General features: G+C 49.2%; 1 protein-coding gene across 9 annotated transcripts in view; it reads right to left on the bottom strand.

Moving 5' to 3' along the window:
• Positions 1-2,250: 2,250 nt before the first annotated feature.
• LOC119461623 (sentrin-specific protease 7-like) overlaps positions 2,251-22,735 on the bottom strand; it is a 109,069-nt gene continuing 88,584 nt past the window's right edge. For 8 of the 9 annotated variants that reach the window (XM_049671773.1, XM_049671770.1, XM_049671771.1 and 5 more), the window contains 3 exons: positions 13,943-14,093; positions 13,134-13,299; positions 2,251-5,784 (listed from right to left, as the gene is read on the bottom strand). In XM_049671773.1, the coding sequence (XP_049527730.1) occupies positions 5,666-5,784; positions 13,134-13,299; positions 13,943-14,093 (436 nt within the window). In that variant the 3' untranslated portion in view covers positions 2,251-5,665. Of the gene's footprint in view, positions 5,792-13,133; positions 13,300-13,942; positions 14,094-22,735 lie in introns of all 9 variants that reach the window. The other variant, XM_037722979.2, reaches the window with a different exon arrangement.

Here is a 22,735-nt window from a genome sequence, read left to right on the forward strand (position 1 = left end):
TCTAGGCCAATTTGGCTTGTCCAAGAGGGCTGCAAAACGTCTTGTGCATCCGTGCGTGTGCATCTTTGTGATGTGTGTGCGAGTTTGTGTATGTGTTCGTGCGTGCGTCCATGTGTATGTGCATACGTGTCAGTGCGGGTTTGCGCGTACGTTTGTCAGCGTAATTTGTGCGTATGTATTTCATACAGTCAGCAGACTTTACTTTGACATGCAAAAACCTCACGAAAATTGGTGCAGTGGTTGCAGAGAAAAACGATTCCTCCGATCACGTATATTTACATGAGTTCCCGACTAAACCTTCCCTTCAAATGCCTAAATTTGCGTTTCCATCTTTCTCGCGAATATCATACGAAACCGAACACTTCCTTTTCCCGAATTCCGATTCACCTTTTCCCGGCAACTATGTAGACGATTTCGCAAAAATCAAGACGACCTTCGAACACGCTCCAAAGCGACTACGACGTAGATGAGAGCCATTATGGCGCCGGCGGAGACCCCGTCCCCACCCTGAAAGCCGGGCTGGGTATCGAGGCGCCCTAGCATCCCCACACGTGCTGCTTGACCGTTGCCATGACTTCCTTGACCGATTTCATTAGAAGCGCGTTAGGGCCCGTAGCCAGGAATTTTTTTCGGGGCACTTGTTGAAGGCTTTGACTATATGAGGAAACCACCTATTTTTCAGTAATTACTTTCGGTAAAGATCACAATTCCGGGGAGGGCTAGATCCCCCCTCCCTACGGGCCCGTGCCGGGCTGGGTATCGAGGCACCCTAGCATCTTACACGTGTTGCTCAGCCTTTGTCACGACTTCCTTTACCGTGCTCTGCCTAACAATAGTAAAGACGCGACCGGTTTCCCAGGAAGAGCGCTAATCTGCACTCGCCCGTCCCTACTTACTGTCTCTCGTTATCCCCGTTTCCGCCCTGCGTATGTTTGAATCCCTAACGAAGACAACTCGACACTTTCTCCTACTCGTCCCCTACGATATTTCCACATGAAGCCGCGATGCTCTCCATCCCTGCCCCCACCCTTTGCTTTGTTGTCGGTTTCTGCTTTCGCTACCTCAGGGGATCATTGACGTATCCGTCACTGCTTCCCGGTGTGGCGGTGTTCGTTTCCTGCCCATTTACCGCTTCGACGCTGGCCCTCGTCACGGTGCCATCATCCAAGCGTCCACCGTTGCTTGGCGGCCTCTTGTTCTACTTTGTCTAGCTTGTCTTCTACAACCTTCCTCTGCTTCTGCTCATTCTCGAGTTCACTTTCTAGCTCCTTGACCCATTTCCCCAGTTTACCTTTCTCCTGCTTTAGACGGTCTAGTTAAAATAAGTTTTGTCCGTTCATTCATCGCAAGCCCAGCACACACATCCTATGGTCAAAATCCCCCTCCTTTGCCTCGCTTACCTACTTAAACCGCGTTTCATCCCAAGAGCAGTGACACCTGCACTGCACACTACACACGCTAAGGATCCTCCTTTCAGCCATTATCTTCTATAAGACCTTCGGGAAAAATCGCCCTACTTGACAGATCAAAAAATATCAGTTACTTATTTATCTCTAATCAAAGGGAGAAATCTTAAAAGCATTCAGAAAACAAAAATTCTTTACTATTTGTTTGCACAATTCCTCTAGAACCAAATGTATTTGAAAAAGGCAGGAATTTATCACTGGGGTGCGTTGCTCCTGCTAGGTCGAGAATCCGCTCTGCTGAAACTGCTAGACAGCTTCCTTCGGCTTCACTCAGAGTGAAAGAGAAAACAATGCCTAGAGTGCCTCAATGCATACCATACTAGAAAACGATAGTATAGTGTTGTCCCCCACCAGATGGCACCATCACATTTGTACTTGGTGTACATTGGACTGATCCCTAGCATTCACTGTAGTATTGCATCGTCACCAAATTTTCCCTGCCCTCTCTCTTACCACACAGTTGAGGAGCAGCAGGCTAAAGACGTCTTCCCGGCCAAGCTACCCACCCTTCCTATCATTAAACCTTTATCTCTTACCGTTAGTTTGTGCCGGAGGCACTACTTAAACATGATGTGTAAAGAAATCCTGCCAATGTCCATTATCATTTAAGCATGTGCGAATTTATACAAGTTGCATTTATACAATTGTAAAATTTTGAAGGAAACAAAACTGCAGGCCCCCTGCTGCGAGGGCAGAATATCACGCTCGCATATTTACGAGAGTAATATGCAAGCCACATTGGGTATGTACATGGCAGTAAGCGGCACACCAAGAAGAGTCTAAGTGCATTGCGATATACATGCATTTATTCACATCTTCGAGCAGGTTTCTTTTAACTCGAACCGCGAACACAACAAACGATCTCGCACGACTTCAAGCAACAAAACTGCTTCATCAGCGGTGTATATAAACAGGGGTTCGGTAAAAACAGTCCATGACTCCTGCACCTTGCCCCGTCTGTCAAGACGTCACTGCGAGTTTTATGTACAAATCATTAAATACAAGTTCAAGGCAGGGGTGGGGGAGGTACGAAACAGGAGCAGTGAGGACACAGGGGTTGGATCGCTGGGCACGCTCACAACGGCACGATGAGCAGACGACGAAACGTTCAGCACGCACTTGTAGCTCTGTTGTCTACTCGATGCGAGCTCCCGTGACGCAGTTCCACAGATGATGACAAAAAGGAAGGCTGGTAACTTGACAGAAGTCCTATCCTTTCTTCCTACAAGTGCACACACACGCACACATACAAACGTACCAAAAGAAACCAGGCATGCAGTGCTGACTTAGTGGCAGTGTTGGCAGAGATCGTGGCATCCAGCCAGAAGACTCGCAACACTGGGCTCTGCAAGTGCTAGCTGCACTCGCAGCATGTTGCAGAATGAGTACGGTGTTGACAGACACGCAAGCGCGGGACGCGCGGAATTCTGCACACAGGTGCGTATGCCCAAGGTAGAGAGTGGGTGTGGTGCTAAAGGAGCTAGCAGAACGACCTCAAAGTGAACGGAATGTCGTATATGTGGGGTGACGGAACAGAGTTCTCTGCACAGAGACAGAACACCAAGCATACTCTGACCTTGCCTTGCTCTAGTCAACGTGCTCGAATCAAATGCTTAGGCCTAACTTTTTCGAGTCTTGCTGGTAATGACCTTTCAAAACATATTCTTAGTTTATGCGATTGACCAAGTGTAATGGATTCACAAATGTCAGCCTTTTGCTTTCATTAAATAGTAACCTTGAAGTCGTACGGCTGGCACACTCTGCGCGTAGGAGGCACATATATCTGGAATGGCAGCCCGCAGCACGTATTGAGGTGGCAAATGCCAGAGTAGCTTTAAGTTCACTGCTCAGAGTTCAGTCTTGCAGCAAAACAACTTTGGCTTAACTAGGCTTTGAAGCAACAATAGAAAGTCACAACATAAACAGCACAGCAAATGCACTTGGCTCAAAGGCAGATGCACCACGATCTCAAGTGCAGTCCTTGAGAAGGAAAAGAAAAAAAAATGCATGTGTGCCTGCAGCAACACACGGACACAGTCGTGCCTAGTCCACAACAGGGCACTGTAAAGGAACTTGCACTAACCTAGCATGGCCTCCTGCGGGGAACACACAAAAAGTCTAGCCACCTATGTACAATACAAGAATGAACAAAACTGAACAGCTTAACATGAACAATACATTAACCTCCGGAATTGCCAAGTCGCGTTACTTTGATACTGGGCAAAAAAATAATGCAAGGAGCCGGTCACTTAGCTCTTTTGTGTTTTTTTTTTTCCGTCGGCCTGAAAGGCGCTGACCAGAAGGAAGGAAACAGGTATGACCAGCATGAAGGTGCTGTGCCCAGAATCCAGCTCTAGAGGAGGAGCTAATTTGCATAGGTTGAGGGGTGCTCACTCTTTAGTAATCGTCACTTCAGGCATGCTCCTCCCTCCCCGTTTCGTTCGTGGCATTTGTGCACGTGCCCCATCTCAACGTGATGCAAGGCCGAAAAAAAAAGTATGCTTCAATAAAACAAACGGTGCACCAACCCAAATGGCTCAGCCACAGGCATCTCTCGTACCTGCCTTTTTATTCGAAGTGCAGCAGATTACGCTATTGTCTACAGATCGTGTCACTTAAGGCAGTGCCAAATCGCTGGTCATTCCTTGCTCCTATGCTGACCTTGGGGAAAAGCGATGGTGGCCCTGTCCCCAAAACAAGCTTATGCATCGAGCCCCTGTTTCCAGGCCCCTTCATATCGTTTCACAACTTTGAAAGCAGAATGCAGGCAACAAATACTTGGCTGTAACCACGAAGAGTAACAATAAAGTCTCTTAAAAGTGGGGGGCACAGCATTAAGAAAAAAAAAACAGGCATCACAAAAATAAAAAGAGCGTAAAACAAAAATCCAGAAATGCATTTAGAGCATGCAGCAGAGTTCAGGTTCCAGCAGACTAAACTATCTGTATGCACGGTAGGGAAGGCCTATCCCATTCTGCCCCCATCCCGCAGCAACTTTGAAAACACTGCTTCACTGCATGACAACACTTTGCACACAGTGAAGATTCACACATGGTAGAACAAGCGACGGCCAGCAAGGCACGGCAGCACTGGCACACTTGAATGCAGCCCTCACTCTGTTTGCACAGCCGTAGAGCTCCTGCACCTTGCACAGCCGTAGAGCTCCTGCACCACAAGCAGGCACGCTGAGGGCATCGCACAACCCAATTCTGGCTCCGCATATCAGAGGTGAACTCTCTGCAGACTCTGTGACCCACCAGACGTCGGTGGCAGACGATGCAAGCAAATCCTGCCGAGGCACTTTGGTCCATCTTTTGCTAAGGCAGCCTTGCTAGACCTTAAGGCAGGGCGGGAGATTCGAGACTGCTTGCTGTTCCGGAGGGAAAATTAAAATGGAGAGTTCACTAAAGCCCACAAGCACATAAAATTGCAAGTGCAACCGGAAGTGATTACATGACTGAATTTGCAACTAAACCCTAACAAACGTGTCAATTAGCTGCCAAGGGGCACTACCAAATTCCAAATGCATCCTGTTATGCCAGTATGGAAGCCAGTCAATGAGTATGTCCTACTTTTGTGGCCTCTAAAGGCACCTCACACTTTTGCGATACCTTTATTTAGGCGTAATGCAAGTTCACGAAAACGACGGCACCCCTGAATTTCCCGCCACACCGTGGCAAGACTGACAGCAACAGCACCACCAAGTTTTCCCAGCAGCTTTTTGCGAGCAGTCTTCAGGCAGGTGGTTTGCCACTGCAACTGCCAGCACTGCAACAATTCCTATAGCAAACTCCACGGGTAACAATGACCTCCATGTCAGCGACCTGCTTTGGACTGCAGCGACTAGAGTCACTGGCGAGGCTTCTTTTCTTGCACGTTTTGCCAACATCCAACAGCACAGATACAGACCCAAGGCAACACAGGCAACACAGCAGTGGCATTTTGCAACTTTGTCTTCACAGTCCCCTAGCAACACTGATGTGTTGACTTGGGTCTTCAACGGCGGCACACTATAGGGAGCTGGCTGAAGACATGCCACCATGAATGCCTGGAACGTCCTGGTACTCTCTCGGAAGAAAGAATTGCAGCTGCCGCCTTCGGGTAGAGCCGCAATTGGCAATGACAACAGTGTTTGCCTGCCAGGTGCGTCCATGGCCGATGAATTGCCAGTGGCAGCTCTAGCACCGTCCTTTGCAACCTCAGCTGGGCTGGCTGCTGCTGTTCCCAGCGCAGACAAGGATGACAGTATTTGTGGCAGGCGTCACAAGCAGAGTAGTGGACGTTGGCTCTTCCACGCGGAGCGCTGCTGCTTCCTCCTCTTCCTCCTGCAGTGGCAGTAAAATACATAGACAAATTGACTGAATGTTTCACTGATGTGGTTGAATGTTCCAAACAAATACAGCCACCGACCGGTAATTCATACTCGGCAGCCTAGAAGTCCAAAATACAGTTAAACCTGCTTATAACGAACCTCCATATAACAAATTCCTGGATATAACGAAGTTTTTCTATTCCCCGCCGTTACTCCATAGAAGCACACGTATTTGAGAACTCTACGTAACGAAGTGGCAGCGGGAGACCCCCTCGATATAACGAATTTTCCCCTCCAAACCTAGAGATTTTGGCCCAAATTTTGTCATTTTTGCGCGAGCAGCAACCGGAAGCACCTTCTCCGCCGCGACGGAATGCGAAGCGAGCGCCCGTGTGCGTGCGTGCATGTGCGAGGCGGGCCTGCATCCATCGACCCGGCTATCTTGCCGCCGCGGGCGTGACCTTTCCCCCTCCCTTCATTTAAACCTGATCCTGCAGCTGGCCTAGCCCGCCAAGCCGGCTCTCTCTCCTTTTCCAGTTGATGGCAAGTTGCCGACGCACTGGTACACGCTGTGACACATCACACTCGATGAGCACGGACACACGCTGTCACACGCTGGCGGCCTGTGGAAGCGCCGCTAGAGAAGAGAGCAAAGTGACCTTCGTGCTGTTGTCCATCGCTTCAACGCAAACTGAGCGCCGAGAACACACAGCATGCACAAAGCTACGAGTCGCCGATGCACCTACACTGCTAGACTGCCCCAACGCAGATCGCTTTCAAGATACGGCCCGCGCGACCGCGCGACGCCGCGCAGTACGCAGTTGATGCCAGAGTACAGTACAACGCCTCCACGCCATCCCTCCCCCCTCGCTCCCTCGCCGGTGCCTCAAGCGCAACGGAAGAAGGCGCGCTTCCTCCCTGCTTTTCTTGTGCGCGCGAGATTTATACGCGGTCGTCGGCTTCCCTCGCACGTTTTTACTCGCACATACAGCATACGGCGCGCGGCGACTGCGTTATCGTCCTTGGACTAAATGCGGAATGTCTTTGAGCCAAAACCAATTTTAGGGCCACAACGCGTCATAGACACCATCTTTATATAGCAAATACGGATCTCAAGGGCCATACTATTGCTGGCGGAAACGGAAAATGCGTCACAGTTGTCGCCCCCGGCACTTTGGGCGGCCAATGCCATCATCAAGCCACCAAGCCAAGCGACATGAAAAGTCAAAATGGCCGCTCGGGCCGGCGCGGGGTGGCAGTTCGCAACGTATGATGCGGGAACGGTCCCACAGTTGCGACGCAACAGCGGAGTTACCAATGCATCGGGTACTATGGGAGCTGTGCCTGGACCGGCCGAAAACGACGTAACAACCGGGAAAACGCAGCCCCCGGAAACGTAACAGCGGGGTTCTACTGTAACACTATACGACGCCATCTTGACGCTCGCTCTTCGTTTCCGATGCCTTGCGTTTGTGCGAAATGACACGCGTCCACGCATCCGGTACCTGGTGTGACATTCCAAGGATGAGTGCTTCGACGAAAACGGATGCGCGTTACAATTGAGGGCGTGTTAGAATCAAGCAAATACGGTAAGCGTTTCTTTTTCGAATTATCGTGCCGAACCTGCATATAACGAAATCCTCTTTATAACGAAGTTATTTGGGAATTTGTCAATTTCGTTATACGTATCCAGGTTTAACTGTAACAAATTTGCCAGAACAAAATCCTCTTTATTCGCAACTCAAATGAACTGCAGGGGGCGCTGCGAAAATTGGCCACGTCTGGCTACACTGCGCAACATGGCGGCTATAGGGAGGTCCCCGCGTCGCCGCAACCGCTGTGTTTGATGTACAGTACACTGTAGTTTGATGATTTTCGTGCAGTGTGATGCCGGTTTGTGCCGTTTTGTAGAAGAAAAGCGAGTAGCTTACGCCGACCAAATCATTTTAGGCGATCTGAGAGAGGCACAGTTGGTAATGAGGCTGAAGTGGTCGCACGGTGTGTGCAAACATCTGGCGTGACAGCGGACCCGCACGAGATTCTGACGAAAATCACCGATGTATTCGTTAATCCATTGGTCGTGGAACCGAAGTACTCGTGCACTGTTGGATGGTCAGAAAAGTACAACCACGTTTCTGCTGCTTTGATTCACTGTTAAGGCGCGGATAGATAGTCCGGTGTTTCGAGCGTGCGAGACAGCGACCGGCGAAGTTGGATACGTCACGCTGGCGTCGCCAGGATTGCCGAAATCTTACAACCTGCTCAGTTTGGCACGTTTAACATGGCCCGCAGAAGCGCACCAACTTGCTCGATCAGCTGTTGCCACTGTACATGCGGATAAGTGCGCAGCCGGCACGCACTTTCTCATTGTTGTTGCTTAACACATTTTCGTTCGGCGAAGGCGCAAACTCTGCACGCTCTTTTCAGTCCAGAGAGCAAGCGAACCTAAAATCAAGCTTTGCACTTTATCGCGAGCATGCACTATATGAATCTGTGGCGAACCTTTCCCGCTACTTTTGCGTTCCTGTTATCTATTTTACATTCAAGATTCGTACAACGTGACTGGTGCTTCGTCTAGCTGTAGTTATTGTAGTATAGTTGGCGCATTGTTTCCCTCGTAGAGAACAAAACGATAAATAAGAAACCGAAAGATCTGCTTACTACAATAAAAACATTTGCACACCATGTACACGTATGGCTTGTGCTACGTGGCCTGACCATGCAATGATTACTCCCCGCTGTCTACGAACATGTCGCTTATGGCTGCTGTGTAAACTATAATGAAATAAAACAAATGTTTCTGTGCAAATTAATGTCAACTAAGCTATTGCATTATGAATCTAATTAATTTTTCATGTTCTATAATTTACGTATCCTGCACTTTAAGTGGCCAAAACTGTGTTCGCCTCTGAACTGCCAATTTCCTTCAGACACTGATAAGAGATGCAATTGCTTTGTTAATTACGCATTTTCAAATGAGCGCCTACTAATTTGCACTAGTTACACGGGCAGCGTGTCCAGTTCGCAAGGAAGGCGTACTGCTATGTCGCCCCATAGTTATTTTGCACGCTGGCGCGTACATGTGTGCTTACATAGAACGATTTACCGACCTTACCCGGGAGTACCTGAAACTCCGGTGTACTGATTTTCGCTGATGTACCATACTCCGTAGTTCCACGTTGTGCGCCGCATGTATCCAATATAAAAGCTTTAATGAAGGAAAGCTTGAGTACCGCGGTGACGTTTGCATCATAAACTGCATTGCCATGCCGGCTATCACATGAAACTGCTTGTTGCAGCACGCATACGCTGAACGTTATCACGATGGCAGTAACAACCTCAACGCAAACTTCCTGAAGTTCGCTGTAACCCTTTACTGCAAACATAGTACAAGCAACAGGATCGCGTTCTCTTCACACAAACAACAAACCGACCCTCGCCGAAAAAAAAAAAAATTTCTCGAGCAAGATGTTGGGAACACAGCTATTGCCGTTGTCGCAGCTTTGCTGTGATAAGATTCGCAATCCAAGTGGCTCTTCGGCGCCGCAAAACTGCAAAACGCAATATAATTCCAAGTTTCGTAGATGGTAGCGTGCACCCGATCGCAGTGCGAAGGCTACTGACGGAGTGTCTGCTCCGACCTCCGTATGAGGTTTCCGGCGCTCGCCGCTAGGTGTCGCATGAATTGCTGGAGTCGCGAATAACGAAGTTTTTTGGGAATTTGTCAATTTCGTTATACGTATCCAGGTTTAACTGTAACAGATTTGCCAGAACATAAGCATACCTGTCAAGTTTGGAGAAAACAAATCCGGGAGATATTGTGGTCAGTTACCTCCTCTCCGACGACTATTTTTTTAAATACTAACAGTGCATCTGCATAAATACAACTTGATTATACAGTGGAACCCCGATTATACAACTTTGAGGGGACCACGCAAAACTGTCGTATAATCGAAAAACATAAAATACAGGCAGTGACGCTCGGTCTTGCCCATAAAAAGTTGTCGCAGTTTCACCTGAAAGGCGAAGCATCAATTGCGATAGCAAACTTGTAGAGAGCTATACGGAGTAATGATATTAGCTTTATCAGCTGCATAAACTTGGACTTGCAGCAGCATCGGCAACACGCAGAACTGTTGTCGACGCCATCGGCGTTTTGCCCGCGTTAGCTCAAAATGCGTGCGGCGTTGGTGACTGTTGCCGGAGCCTCTGATATAAATAGGCACTTGGTGCCGCATCTAAACGTCGCCTCCCTTCCCTCCCCCTCCCCCACGGCCTCTCGCGCGTCTGAAGAAGGCACGTTTGCTCTATATACATGGTGATTGTAAAGGAGAACAGAGACGCCTACTTCTACAGCCCTTAAGCGAGCACGGCGCAGAACGCGCGTTTGTTCTCCGCCGTACGTTCACTCCCCATGAAAGACGCGCCCCTCGGGCCCTTTCACTCGCACATACAGCGTTCAGCGTGCGGCGACGATTTCATCTCCAAATGACGTCATACGGAACCTGACGGCGACGCCGACGGCAGAAATCTGCTTTTGAGTGTCCATATAATTGCTATCGCAATAAAACGGGTACAGACCACCTGAACATCCCCGCGACATGAACCTGCACTGTTCCAAGGAAGGTAGATTAAATTATTAAAAAATTAACGCATTTATTCGATTGTAACGCGAGTTTTCATTCACGATTTTCGTTGCTTGAACTTGCCGACCATCGTGTTACATTCGAATAACAGCAAAATTGACCATTTCAAAACGAATATACTAAATCCCGTGATGTTTAGCCTTACGATAACAACCCGTAACCTTATGTCTCGATCCAATCCATAGACAAGTCGACTGAAGTCGGAACTTGTTTTTGGTTGGAATCGACGCTGTTTTCGCTGTGCTTGTGACTGGTTACAATGCTGCAATGCCCTACGGTCTTTTGTGATTCGACTCCGTTCATTTACGACGTTATGGCGACGATGCAGTGCATTTAGTATGACGGCCGCTTCTAGAGACGAGCAATTTTGATGGCCGAGGAGCTGGGAAAGTCCGCCGCGGCTCGGTGTCTCGACGTCGACGTTTTGCGGATGGCGGGAACAGTGGCAGGCCTCCTTTGAATGCGAGGCCAGTCGGAAAGGCTCTGTGGAAGTGACCTGGTAGCGAACCTGAATGAAATGGCTGTGCGGTCTTTTAAGAAGTACTTAAATCTCAAACAAGTTCGACGGTACAGAAGATGACTTGATTCTCGGGTGATCGCTCTTGGAGATAGTTTTGCTATTGCGAGACTGCTCGTCCCGGCACCAAACCTCTCGAAGTATACGGCAGACAGCTCTCTTGGCACTGATAGCGAGCTTAGGACGGTGCCAGAAACACTTTAAAAAATACTCGGGGTAGCTTGCACTAGTGGCGCAAGGCTAAAGACACAGCGGAGCTGATCGGTTCCTAGCTGGTCCTGGCTATACGAAGTGATGCTAAGTTATACGAAGTTATGCCAAGTGATGCTAAGTTATACAAAGTGTATAAGCATTTCCTCATGGTCTGTGGCATCGAGGAACTCCTCGCGAAGCACTTGCAGTCCGAGCACACGTAGGGGAAGTAGGGCGAAAATTATACACAGTGTACGGGCGGCGGAGCGTAGCAGACGACACGCCGAGATGACGTCACGGTGCATGCGCAGTAGTGCGCAGCTGGTGGGAGCTCGGTCGAGTCACTGCCAGAGGCGCCTGCTGCAGTCACGGACACCGCAAGCGTTTGGCGCTAGTGCGGGGAAACATAGAAGCGCGGATGGTGTCGGCAGCACCTATGTGCGCTGCCTCGTTGCTGCTGCTTCAATTTGTTTCTCTCTCTCTCGCTCTCATTTTCTCTTTCTCTCTCCTGAGCATAGCGCGCGACGCGCGCATGCTCTCCTTCCCTCTCCTTAACGTCCCATGTCAAGGCAACATGTGCATGGCACAGAGAATATGTCGCCTCGCGAGGTGGTTGCTAGGCAACGCAGTGGCAGGCGGCACACATTACGGCCGGCTTAAACAGCTCCGCTGTTAACACTTGTTGGGCATGCTTTCAATGGCTAGTCATGCGAAATTTCGCGAAAGTGAAATTATCTACTAAAGTGATTGCCTGAAGAAAAGCTCCATCTCCTCTTCAGACGACGGTGATGAGTGAAGAGAACTAGTTTCCGAATTGCAATTCTTTGAATAAAGGTAGAATTTATTTTCCCGTTCATCACGCGTTACATTTGCGGTTTTATTATTTTCTTTAGCATGACTGGAAAGTCGCCCCTCGCGTTACAATCGCGGTCGCATTACATTCGGGAAAATACGGTATTGCACACCTGTTATCAGCTGGCTGCAGTGTGTTCACGTGCCAGCCTGCGCCTGCTTAGGACTCTTTCTCGGATGGTACCAGAGAGGCGCTGTACCAGGCAGGGTCGGCATAAAATTGCGTCATATAATTGACATTTTTAATACACTATTTCTATGGGGGTTTTGCTGGGACCAAACCAACTCGTGGTAAAATTCGGGTCATCGCATGACCGAGGGACGTATAATCGAGGTTCCACTGTACTTTTATTTACAGATTTACAAATGACCGCAGGAGCATCAAGGACTCACTTCTGCAAGTACTTTGTTGCTGCTAATTTTGCCTTCTGCACAAATTCTTCATAGTATGTGTGATTTTAGCAAATTTCATTTTGCGAGGAGGACATTTCCCAGCATCTTATCACACATGGATGAGCAGAACTGTGTTCTTGTCTTTTTCCTGATGCTAAATTGCCACTCGCTTCCTGCATTGCTGTGTGGTATTGACAAAATACAGAGTATCACTTCGGTTGTGTACTACTTTAAAAATACGTGATACTTACTGCGCTTGCGCTCTTTGCTTAAAGCCATGACTGACAGTAGGCCTCGCCTCTATAAAGCAGTGTTACACGGTTAAGCATATGCAAAGTATTGTGGTGAAACGTATCAAGAGTGCGAAGGCGCGATTGTCACGGGACACGGTATGTATTCCTAATAGACCTCTCCTGGGGTACGTCACACCGCAACGGCGTCACATTGTGACGTCACTGGCGCAAGTGCGGTGACTCTAGTTGGCAAAAAACAGCCGCCTCCGGCTTTCTGCGTGGTGCAGTAGTTGGTGTAGGTGGGCGCCACGTGGACGCGTGTTTTTATTTTTGTTTATTTTTTATGCAGCGAAAAAAAAAATTCAGGAATGAAAAAACCCCCAAAGCTGAAATTGCGACAGCCGAACTGGTGTGAGCAATGAATCAGGGAACAGCAGAGCACATCAAAGGTTGGTGCTACTTAGAAAAAGTGGCGGTGGAGGAGGGGGTTTAGGTAGCGAGAGAGAATGAGCTCAAGGAAACTCATGCGTACCTTTCGCCAGCGTTGGGGGAAGTCACTGCCTGGGTGTTGCTGCAAGTGCAGGTCGAGGATGAGGTCGCGGATGGCCGCACGCTTTTGGGCAACCAGACCCTCTGGGAACCAGTCACCCAGTTCCAGCTTCACTGGGTCACCAGCACTCGGAGGTTTCTGCGCAGTTGATGACCACATTTGCATTACAAAACAGCTATTGATTGTGTACAACTCTGCAAGCAGTAATGCTGCACAGACCTAAGGCATTTCTTGTCTCTCAATGTTGGCTCGTGTGCACCTATGTTGATAACTAAGCGAGAAAGCCTCTACAATTCGAGAGTTATAGCCACTTTAACGACAACTTTGCCTTTCTGGAGCCTTACCAACCATTTTTAGCAACTTTCACGGAGACGTAAACAGTCAAGAGGCTCAAGGGACATTGGCTAAGCTCAGTGCCTTGCCCTCATTTTATTGCAATGGGGACAAGTGAACCTGTATTTGTTACTGCTTCAAAAGGCATACCGAAGAGTTTCATTAGTCAGCCATCTGGGTACATCAAAGCTGCTTTTTAAGGCAAAATCCGCACAATCTTGAGATGTGATATCGCTTAAGAAGTTAGGAGGTTGTTTTCCCTTCTCACATTCTGGCTGTTGAATCACCACTACCGCAGGCACCAATTTAAAGCTATAGCTTAGAAAATAATATGGGAGACATCTATCTCCAAACAATTAAAGCATAAAGGCGAAATTTCAAGCGTCATCATCATCGCTTACTGGCTATCTGCGAAAAGCCAGTTAACACTGCTGTGAGCAGGACTCACCTCGAGGAAGCTCTCGACATACTGCAGCAGGTAGACGCCGCAGTCACTGTAGTTGCCCTGCTGGGGTGTGCGTGGTGTGTAGCCATGCATGTTGCCGTAGCAGAAGCTCAGCTGGGTCCGTTTTTTGGCCTTCCACTCCTCAGTCAGGTACCTGCAGTGGCCACACCACATGGCACTGACGTTTGACACACACACACAAGCGCGCAGCACCAATGCCATTTACTGCCGCAGTGAGCATCTCGTGTTACGGGGCGTGTGCTTCGGAGTGAAGAACAAGAACACAGTAGACTTCTGTCATTTGGAAAAGACCAAAGGACTGGGGCCTGCACCAATACATTTATATGGTGCCACATTTTCCTTACTTCGGTCCTAAAATTGGCCTTCGCCCACGGTGTAAGATATATACTCTTTAGGTGGGGACACTTCTCGGCTTGCTTGCTAGACGCGATCGACTAGATAAAGTAGCAATGGCACGCGTCTATCGGGCCGGTGACGGCAGTGGATACCTATCGGCGGAACGATGCAACTTCAATTAGAACGCAGGCAAGAGCTTGCGAGGACAAGGAACGCGGGCATGCCCTCTCCCCCAAGTTCTCCCCTCTCCCCGGTGACCTACTTTCGCGCGTCACTCAATCATTTCAGATTTCCCGCGAAGCTCAGGTTGCTATACCAACGGGAGATTAAACCAATAAAAAGTTTTCTGTGTTGAAGTTGTGTCATACTGCCGATAGGTATCCACTGCAGTCACCGGGCCGATCGGCGCGCGCCTTTGCTACTTTATCTGGTCGATTGCGTCTGGCGAGTGTCTTCACCTAAAGAGTATATATCTTACACCGTGCCTTCGCCGTATAATTCGAACTCTGGAGTCTTTCAAGCATTCATGCACTTGACCCCAAGGGTGAGTGACATTACTGCCGACTCCAATAGCGGCAGTGTCCGCCTTGGCTGGTGCAATGGCACAGTGAATGCATCAAATGTGGGTCATGTCTAGTCGAAAACAACTATTACAATGAATTATTAAAGCATATACTAGGGATGAACAAATAACTTGGGGGGCAGACAACCTTTCAGAACATGAATTGGAAAATTGCCGATTGTATTAGCTAAAATGAGCCCCGTTTTTCACATTAAACATAGATTTATATCTTTAATCACTCATTAAAAGTCGCGAAAAATGACCTTTGACGCCCCACACCACAAAAACATGGAAGATGCATAAGAGGTCTATCAGGCGTGACATTCTATTAGTGCACGGTCCCTGGTCATTTTATCAGTATTGAAATGCTGTACACTTTGTTCTATTGTAAGTTTTTTATAACTTACAATGTGTAGATAAGCTTTCATTTGTAGTGAGTAGATAGGTGATGCTACCTTTGCCTTTGTTTTCGGTGAGTTGGCTTGGCTTGTCTATAGACAGAATAACGACGCTGGGGCCAGCCAGCCATGACGTAGACATGTACAGTGGAATCTTGTTGGTATGATTCTGCATAATACGTGTTTCGGGATAATACATTTTTTTTTCTTATATACCATTTCTTTTTCTTACATAAGATTATGTTCGGATAATACGATTTTCAGATGATACATCTTACTTTCCGGTTCCCGTAAGATCCTACCAAGAAGATTCCACTGTACTTGGCAAAAAACGGGGTACAAATATAAGAAAGGTGTGTACAACAACGCAAACTTAATGTACCAGCTTTTTTACTTTTAAAAGTAGTTGGAAAGGTCAAAATATAGGTGATTAACCACAGTTACACTCGCTCCTGCAAAGGCAGGATGATGGGCGGCTTTCACAATTTGCGAAGCGGCTATTGGCATCGCTCTCACTTCTCAGCGTTGCTAGAGGGGGGATTCTTACTTTTTTTAGTGGCTACTCAGATCGAAAAGCTCGGGCTTACAATGTATCCATGCCCTTTTGGAAATAATTGCTGCAGGTGGAAACACTACCGAGGGTGAGCTTTTCATTATGCCATAAAGAACTAGGTCCTTGGTAAGTCCCTTGAAGGTTCGAATGAAATACAGTCAACGTCTGATTTTTCGGACTTCCAGGGGCCGCGAAAACGTCTGAAAAACCGGGCAATCTGAAAAAATAAATGCATGCCTTTTACTGCTCCCAAGAGCTAAAATTGCCATAGGTGCGTCCGAAATACTACTAAAGGCCTGCCTAATTTTGCATATCGGTGCTCGTACTGTGATAGGAGACGGCAGGTGCACGCGCACGCATAATTAGGAATACATACCGTGTCCCGTGACAATTGCTTCTTTCCACTCTTGATACGTTTCACCACAGTACTTCGCGTATGCTTCCCCGCCTAACACTGCTGTATCGAGGCGAAGCTGACTTTTGAGAACCAGCATGATACAATGCGCTGTGCTTTCCGAGCTTCGAAGCCATCGGCGAGAATTATGAAGGCAGACTCGGCGCCATTGCTAACAGCTTCGAATTGTTTCAATGAAAAACACAGCACTGAACAGCAAGAAGCTTGGCAGCTAACTTCGAAGTACTAGGACTAGCGTTGCCACGGTAGTGGCTACAGCTGCCAGCTGATCTGCGTGCGAGATAATAAAAATGGTGGCCGTTCTGGCTTCGATTAATGCCGTTTCAGACTGGCGGTCAAAGCAAACAGTTCGGAAAATCAGACGGCGATGATTTTTTGCGTCTGAAATTTCAGATGTTCTTATAAATTGACTTTATCGGGTATATTGTAGTGCTGCGAAGGCGTCTCAATTATCGGGTGTTCAGAAAATTGGTCGTTGACTGTACAGTAAAACCCCGGTGATACGAATCTCGCGGGGTCGCGTGAAATATTCGCATCACCCGAAATTCGTATCATCAAAACATACACAATATCAAGAAAAATGGATTTATTTTTACCAGAAATAATTCCTAATAGTGGAACCCCATTGATACCTTCCTCGCTGCTGCGTTTTCCCGGCTGCTACGTCGCGTTTTCGCGGTCCTGACCTAAATCCCATTGACTTCCTTGTATAGTCGAATCTCGATAATTCGAACTCGAAGGGGCCTGAAAATTTGTTCAAATTAAAAGGACTTATTTTTGAAATATTCGTGCACCATAGCACAACGTACGAATGGTGCGATCGTGAAATATCGCGGCGCGCAAGCACATATCGAGCGAGGGCCACGAAACTGCCCGCGTTGGCCAACGCTTGCTTCCCGATAACTGCAGAAAACGAAACCTCGGGGAGCGGGCGGCGAAGGCACGGCGAGAGAGAGAGAGAGATTGTGGTTGTGAAGAGGAAGAGGCGGAAGAGGAGGACGAGGAAGCCGGCTGGTTTCGTCGGGGACGACTTGCGCATCTGGCAGTCGAGACAAGTGCGACCGTGATGTTTCACGGCAGTGGTAAGTCTCGGCCAGTAATAGCTTTGCCGCGCTCTGCCCAATGTTCACGTGTAGCCTAAGTGACCAGAAGTCGCCTCGTTGTGACAGGCTTGAAGTATTTCCATACGAAGAGCTGCAGGAATGACGAGCAGATAGGGGGACCCGGTCGAAGAAAAGTTTCTTTTGTAAAGGACGTTGGCCCGTAAACAAAACGATGACAATCCTCTTGCGAAAACTCTAGGTGCTTTCGCAGATCTTCCTTCTAAGTACAGTAAAACCTCGATAATTCGAAGGTCGCCGGGACCATGAAAATTCTTCGAATTAAGCGGATTTTCGAATTAACCGAAATGCATAAAAAAAAGAAAACAAGCAAGAACTTGCCGCAAAAAGAAACCAGCTTTATTTTCCATGTCCGAGAAAGATTATTCGGAAGTAATCACTGATGCGGGATTACTTGGCGCGGTAGTTCGCCGCCCCTAGTGCCATGCTCTCCAGCTGGCTCACAGCACGTAGCATACAAATATCACCCGCACTGCACTCAACAAAGTTGCGAACGATGTTCACGGAATCGATAACTGCCGCGAAAGCGGGCGTGGGGGTGTTTGACTTCAAAAATTTGGACTTGATGGATATATACCGGACTTCAAAAATGCACCGTCAGGGTTCCCATTGAGTTCATGCATTTTCGCACCCAATTTTTCGGACGAATTGAGACCCCAAAGGTCGATTTCCCGGACTAAAAATCACTCTTTCCGAGCCACACTACCCAATCTTGGAGGCCGCCATGTTGGATTTTGCACTGGCTTGGATTCCAGTGGCTCGCTGTATAGCCTCCAAGATTGGATGGCGCGCGCTATCAATAGAGAGCTCGCGCCATCCTCCTGTCTCGGAGGCCATGGCCGCTCTTACTTGGCTGATAAAACGCTCCAGAGTACTGCACTTTGTCTTTTTCCTTTCTAGTATATGCGCTCTGCACTATCCTTTTCACCATTTATTGTAGGATGTTTTTTTATTGCCGCGCGCCCGCCATATGTGCGAATGACAGCGCGCGGGGGACGCGCGCTTTCATGGAGAGCGAACGCACGGCGGAGCATAAACGCGACTTCCTCCCTCGCGCGAAAGGCCATTGGGGGGGAGGGGGGGGGGGGCGACTTCTACTCTTCTAACTGCGTACTTAGCGCCGGAGCGGGTTTTCGCGCGCACCGTATCTTGAAAGCGATCTCCAGACGGCCCTGACCTATGCGCTGTGCTTTCGCCGCAGAAGCGATAGACCGCACGAACCTTCGCTCGCTGCTGCGGCGCGCTGACTCCACGCTTGTTAACTCGGCGATTTTTTTTTTTAATCTCTAAAGTTTCGGTTACTATTTTGAACGCGGCGTGTACATTGAGCAGGTGTCTCGGAGACCCATGTCTCAGTGATCGGCGCTACCTCCTGTGCCTTCGTTAGAGCTAAGCGGTGCGAAGCTTGTTTCTTGGATCTCCATGGTGAACTCCGTTGGCGGAGATCGCCAACGCGGTGACGTTCGTGTCGACTGTACACTGCTGCGCAAGGAAGTCGATCCCCTCCAAGCGTAGTATGAGGCAGGGCATTATTAGAGTTTCTTTTCTTTTTTTTTTTCTTTTTTTTTTAAGCCGCACTAATAATTTTCTTTGCCTAACGAGTTTTTCGGACTATTTTTCAGTCCCCACGAGCTCGGAAAATCGGTTGGCGACTACGGAGCGCCCTAACCTAACCGCCGCACATTGCTACCAGCCGGAAACTTCGAATTATCCGAATAGAGCCACGCGGGCCATTCAAATTATCCGGTTGAATTTGCATTGAGAATGACGGGACCGCTCAAATTCTTCTAATTAACCGAAATTTCGAATTAACCGAGTTCGAATTATCGAGGTTTTACTGTAATTGATTAGGACAAGCAACTCAGGGTCATCCCGTTGTTGCTGAGCAATGACGGAGGTGTCCAGAACACAAAGAAATGCTGTTTCATCTTCTTCGAGTGAACAAGCCGACTCTATCGCTGATCGAGACAGGCAGTCAGCATCCGTATGTCGCTTCCCCGACTTGTACATGACGGTCATGTCAAACTCCTGCAGCCGTAGGATCCAACGCGCCAATCGTCCAGAAGGATCTTTAAAGTTCGTCAACCAACACAGTGAATGGTGGTCGCTTGGAACTTTGAACGGCCGGCCATACAAATATGGGCGAAATTTCATAACCGCCCATACCACGGCGAGGCATTCTTTCTCAGTTGTGGACTAATTTGCCTCTGTGCGTGAGAGCATTCTGCTTGCGTAGGCAATCACTCTTTCAGTGTCCTTCTGCCGCTGCACAAGAACAGCTCCCAAGCCAACATTGCTGGCATCAGTGTGGAGCAACGTAGGAGCGGTCTCATCAAAGTGGGCAAGCACTGGAGGTGTCTGGAGACGTTGCCGCAAGACGTTAAAGGCACCTTGCTCTTCTTCGCCCCATACAAAAGCAACGTCGTCTCTCGTGAGGCGGGTTAACGGTGACGCAATGTGAGCAAAATCGGCAATAAACCGCCGGTAATAGGCGCAGAGACCGAGGAAGCACCTGACAGCCTTTTTATCGGATAGTACGGGAAACCGTGCGACGGCGGCAATTTTTTCAGGATCCGGGCGGACACCGGCGTGGCTGACGACGTGACCGAGAAACTGTAGTTCAGCAAAGCCAAAGTGGCACTTCTCTGGCTTCAGGGTGAGGCCAGCGGATCGTATGGACTGCAAAACCGCTTCAAGCCGTGCGAGATGTTCTTCAAACGTTGCGGAGAACACGATGACGTCGTCGAGGTACACTAAGCAGGTTTTCAACTTCAGACCCGAAAGCACAGTATCCATGAGGCGTTGGAACGTAGCAGGGGCAGAGCACAAGCCGAAAGGCAAAACCCTAAACTCGTATAGGCCGTCTGGCGTCACAAAAGCAGTTTTTTCACGGTCCCTCGGGTCTGCCGATATCCACTTTTTAGGTCCATTGAAGAGAAGTAACGTGCACGTTGAAGCCTGCCGAGGGAATCGTCGATACAGGGAAGCGGGTACACGTCTTTCTTCGTCACCTGATTTAGTTTTCGGTAGTCCACATAGAAACGCAAGCTGCCGTCTTTTTTCTTGACTAGAACTACAGGGCATGCCCAGGGACTTGTTGATGGTTGGATCACGTCATCTTCAAGCATTTTTGTCACCTGTTGTTGTATGGCTTCACGTTCTCTGGGAGCCACACGATAAGGATTTTGATGAATTGGTCCCCTTGCCGTATCCTCTGTAATTATTCGGTGCTTTGTTAGTGGCGTCCGACCGACTCTTGACGTAGACGCAAAGCAGTCGTTGAACTTGGCTAGTAGCGTAAGAAGCCATTCGCGTTCGTGCTGCAGCAAAACAGTGCTGACGTCAAGTGCAGGAGCTGGGTCTTGTGTAGGCGCTTCTTCGAGTAGTGAACAGCAGCCGCGAACATCCGCAACACCATCAAAATAAGCCACAGCCGTGCCTTTTGGAAGGTGCCGTCGCTCTGTGCTAAAGTTTGTTAGCAATGGATTCGTGCGCCCGTCGGTGACATTTACAATTCCTCGTGCGACAGAGATATTGTGAGTAAACAACAAAATGGTTATTTGGTCAGCAACTCCTTCACAATGAAACGGTACGTCACATGCCACGGAAGCAAGCAGCTGCCGACACGGCGACGGGCGCGCGCGGGGACCGTTGCAGGTGAGGGAGGAGGGAAACCTCAGGGAGCGGGCGGCGCAGGCACGGCGAGAGAGAGAGAGAGAGAGATTGTGGTTGTGAAGAGGAAGAGGCAACAGGGCGACGGGCGCGCGCGGGGACCGTAGCAGGTGAGGGAAGAGGGCGGCACGGAAGCGGATTTAGCCTCGGCAACTCTGTCGCTTCAGTGGCTCCCCTCGCCCTCCCTCCTGTAGCCCCCTCACCTTCGACTGTCTCCGTGCGCTCCCGCCCACCCGGCACCAGCTTAGCCTGCTCCTTGAAGTTTGGTTTTCTGCGGTTGAAGAAAGCATTTGCCGGACTGGGCCTCCGCTGTTGCTTCCCTCTGCGCTGCAGCCGCAGCGTTGGCTGAGACGTCGGCACGCACACGCATGTTCCGGCGCCACGCAGAAACGGCGACCTTGCCGTGTTGCTGCGTTTTTTTTTTCGTTTCTTTTTCTCCGCACGGCGTTGCGGGGTCTCGCCTAAGCTTTTGCTCTATGGCGGTGTCGGAGCAAAGCCAGTCGGAGGCGCCGCCACGCGATTTGGCGCTCTGCTGAAAGCATTGTCGGTGCGCGGTATGTTCGAATTTACCATCGCAAATGCTTTCGCGTTCGAATTACCGGGCGTTCCCCGTGATACTTCGCCAATGTTCCTGCATGTTATGTAGCGTTTGAATGTGGCGGTCATGTAAATTTAGCAGTGCAGCCAGCTTGTAGATTGCAACAAGCGACCGGCACGTTGCAGATACGATGCACCCGTGCGGGTGCCGTATCCTGAAAGCTATCTGCGACATGCGCAAAGTGCTCGTGCGCGCGTACCTTATCGTCAAAATGATCAGCGATGTTGACAAAGTGCGCCTAGTGCCAGTAGCTTCGTATGCGCTGTGCCTTCGACGTTTAGTTCGCGTTGAAGCGAGAGACAGCGCAAAGGTCAATTCGCTCGCTGCTGCGCTTCCGTTGCTTCCCCTTTCCGGCGAAACTGCGGCCTTTTTCTCTCTCTCTCTTTTTTTTCACGGTCCCTTGAAAAATGTATCAACGGGACGTTTTTTTCTTGCCCAAATCGTCAACGATCGCCTTCTGAAAGGCGTATAAGAGCGTGCACGTGATCTTGGGAATGTTTTCGCCCGCCACTAAACGTCTGAGCACGTCGAGTGCAGGGAGCGTTTTGACCGTCGGGTTTGCGCCTCGGTCGTCGTTACAGCCGCGGCCCTCGTCTACTTTCTCGCTAAGCATAAGCTAGGCTGTGATGTGGTCCGCTCAACTTGGGGACCAATGAGAGATGGCGCAGCTGCGTGACATAGTCGGTTGCTTGGCGACTATGGATCCAGCCCAGATCTCGCTGTGCCGGCTTGTCTGTGCCGGTCGCCCCGCTGGCTCTGCCGCCGCCGCTGTTGCTCACGCATTCATATGATCCGCAGTGGCGCGGCAACACGTTCGGAACAGTCGATTTTTAAAATTTTTATTTTGAGCAATGTATTTCGGCCGGGGAATGTTACGAATTCGTATCACACCGAAATTTGTATCAGCCGGGTTCGTATCACCGGGGTTTTACTGTAGTTCCAATAGTAGTACAGTGTAGACCGCTTCGCGGTCTACACCGTACAACTATTTGAACTACAGTCAACGACCAAAGCCGCGAATATCCGCACTGTAAGTGGTACCGCACTATAACTAAAACAACGATTTTATTGCGACAGCAATTATATGGACACTCCAGGAGCATTTCTAGCTGCCGTAGCT

This window comes from Dermacentor silvarum, chromosome 8 (genome assembly GCF_013339745.2).
Source record: "Dermacentor silvarum isolate Dsil-2018 chromosome 8, BIME_Dsil_1.4, whole genome shotgun sequence".
Taxonomy (NCBI): domain Eukaryota; kingdom Metazoa; phylum Arthropoda; class Arachnida; order Ixodida; family Ixodidae; genus Dermacentor; species Dermacentor silvarum.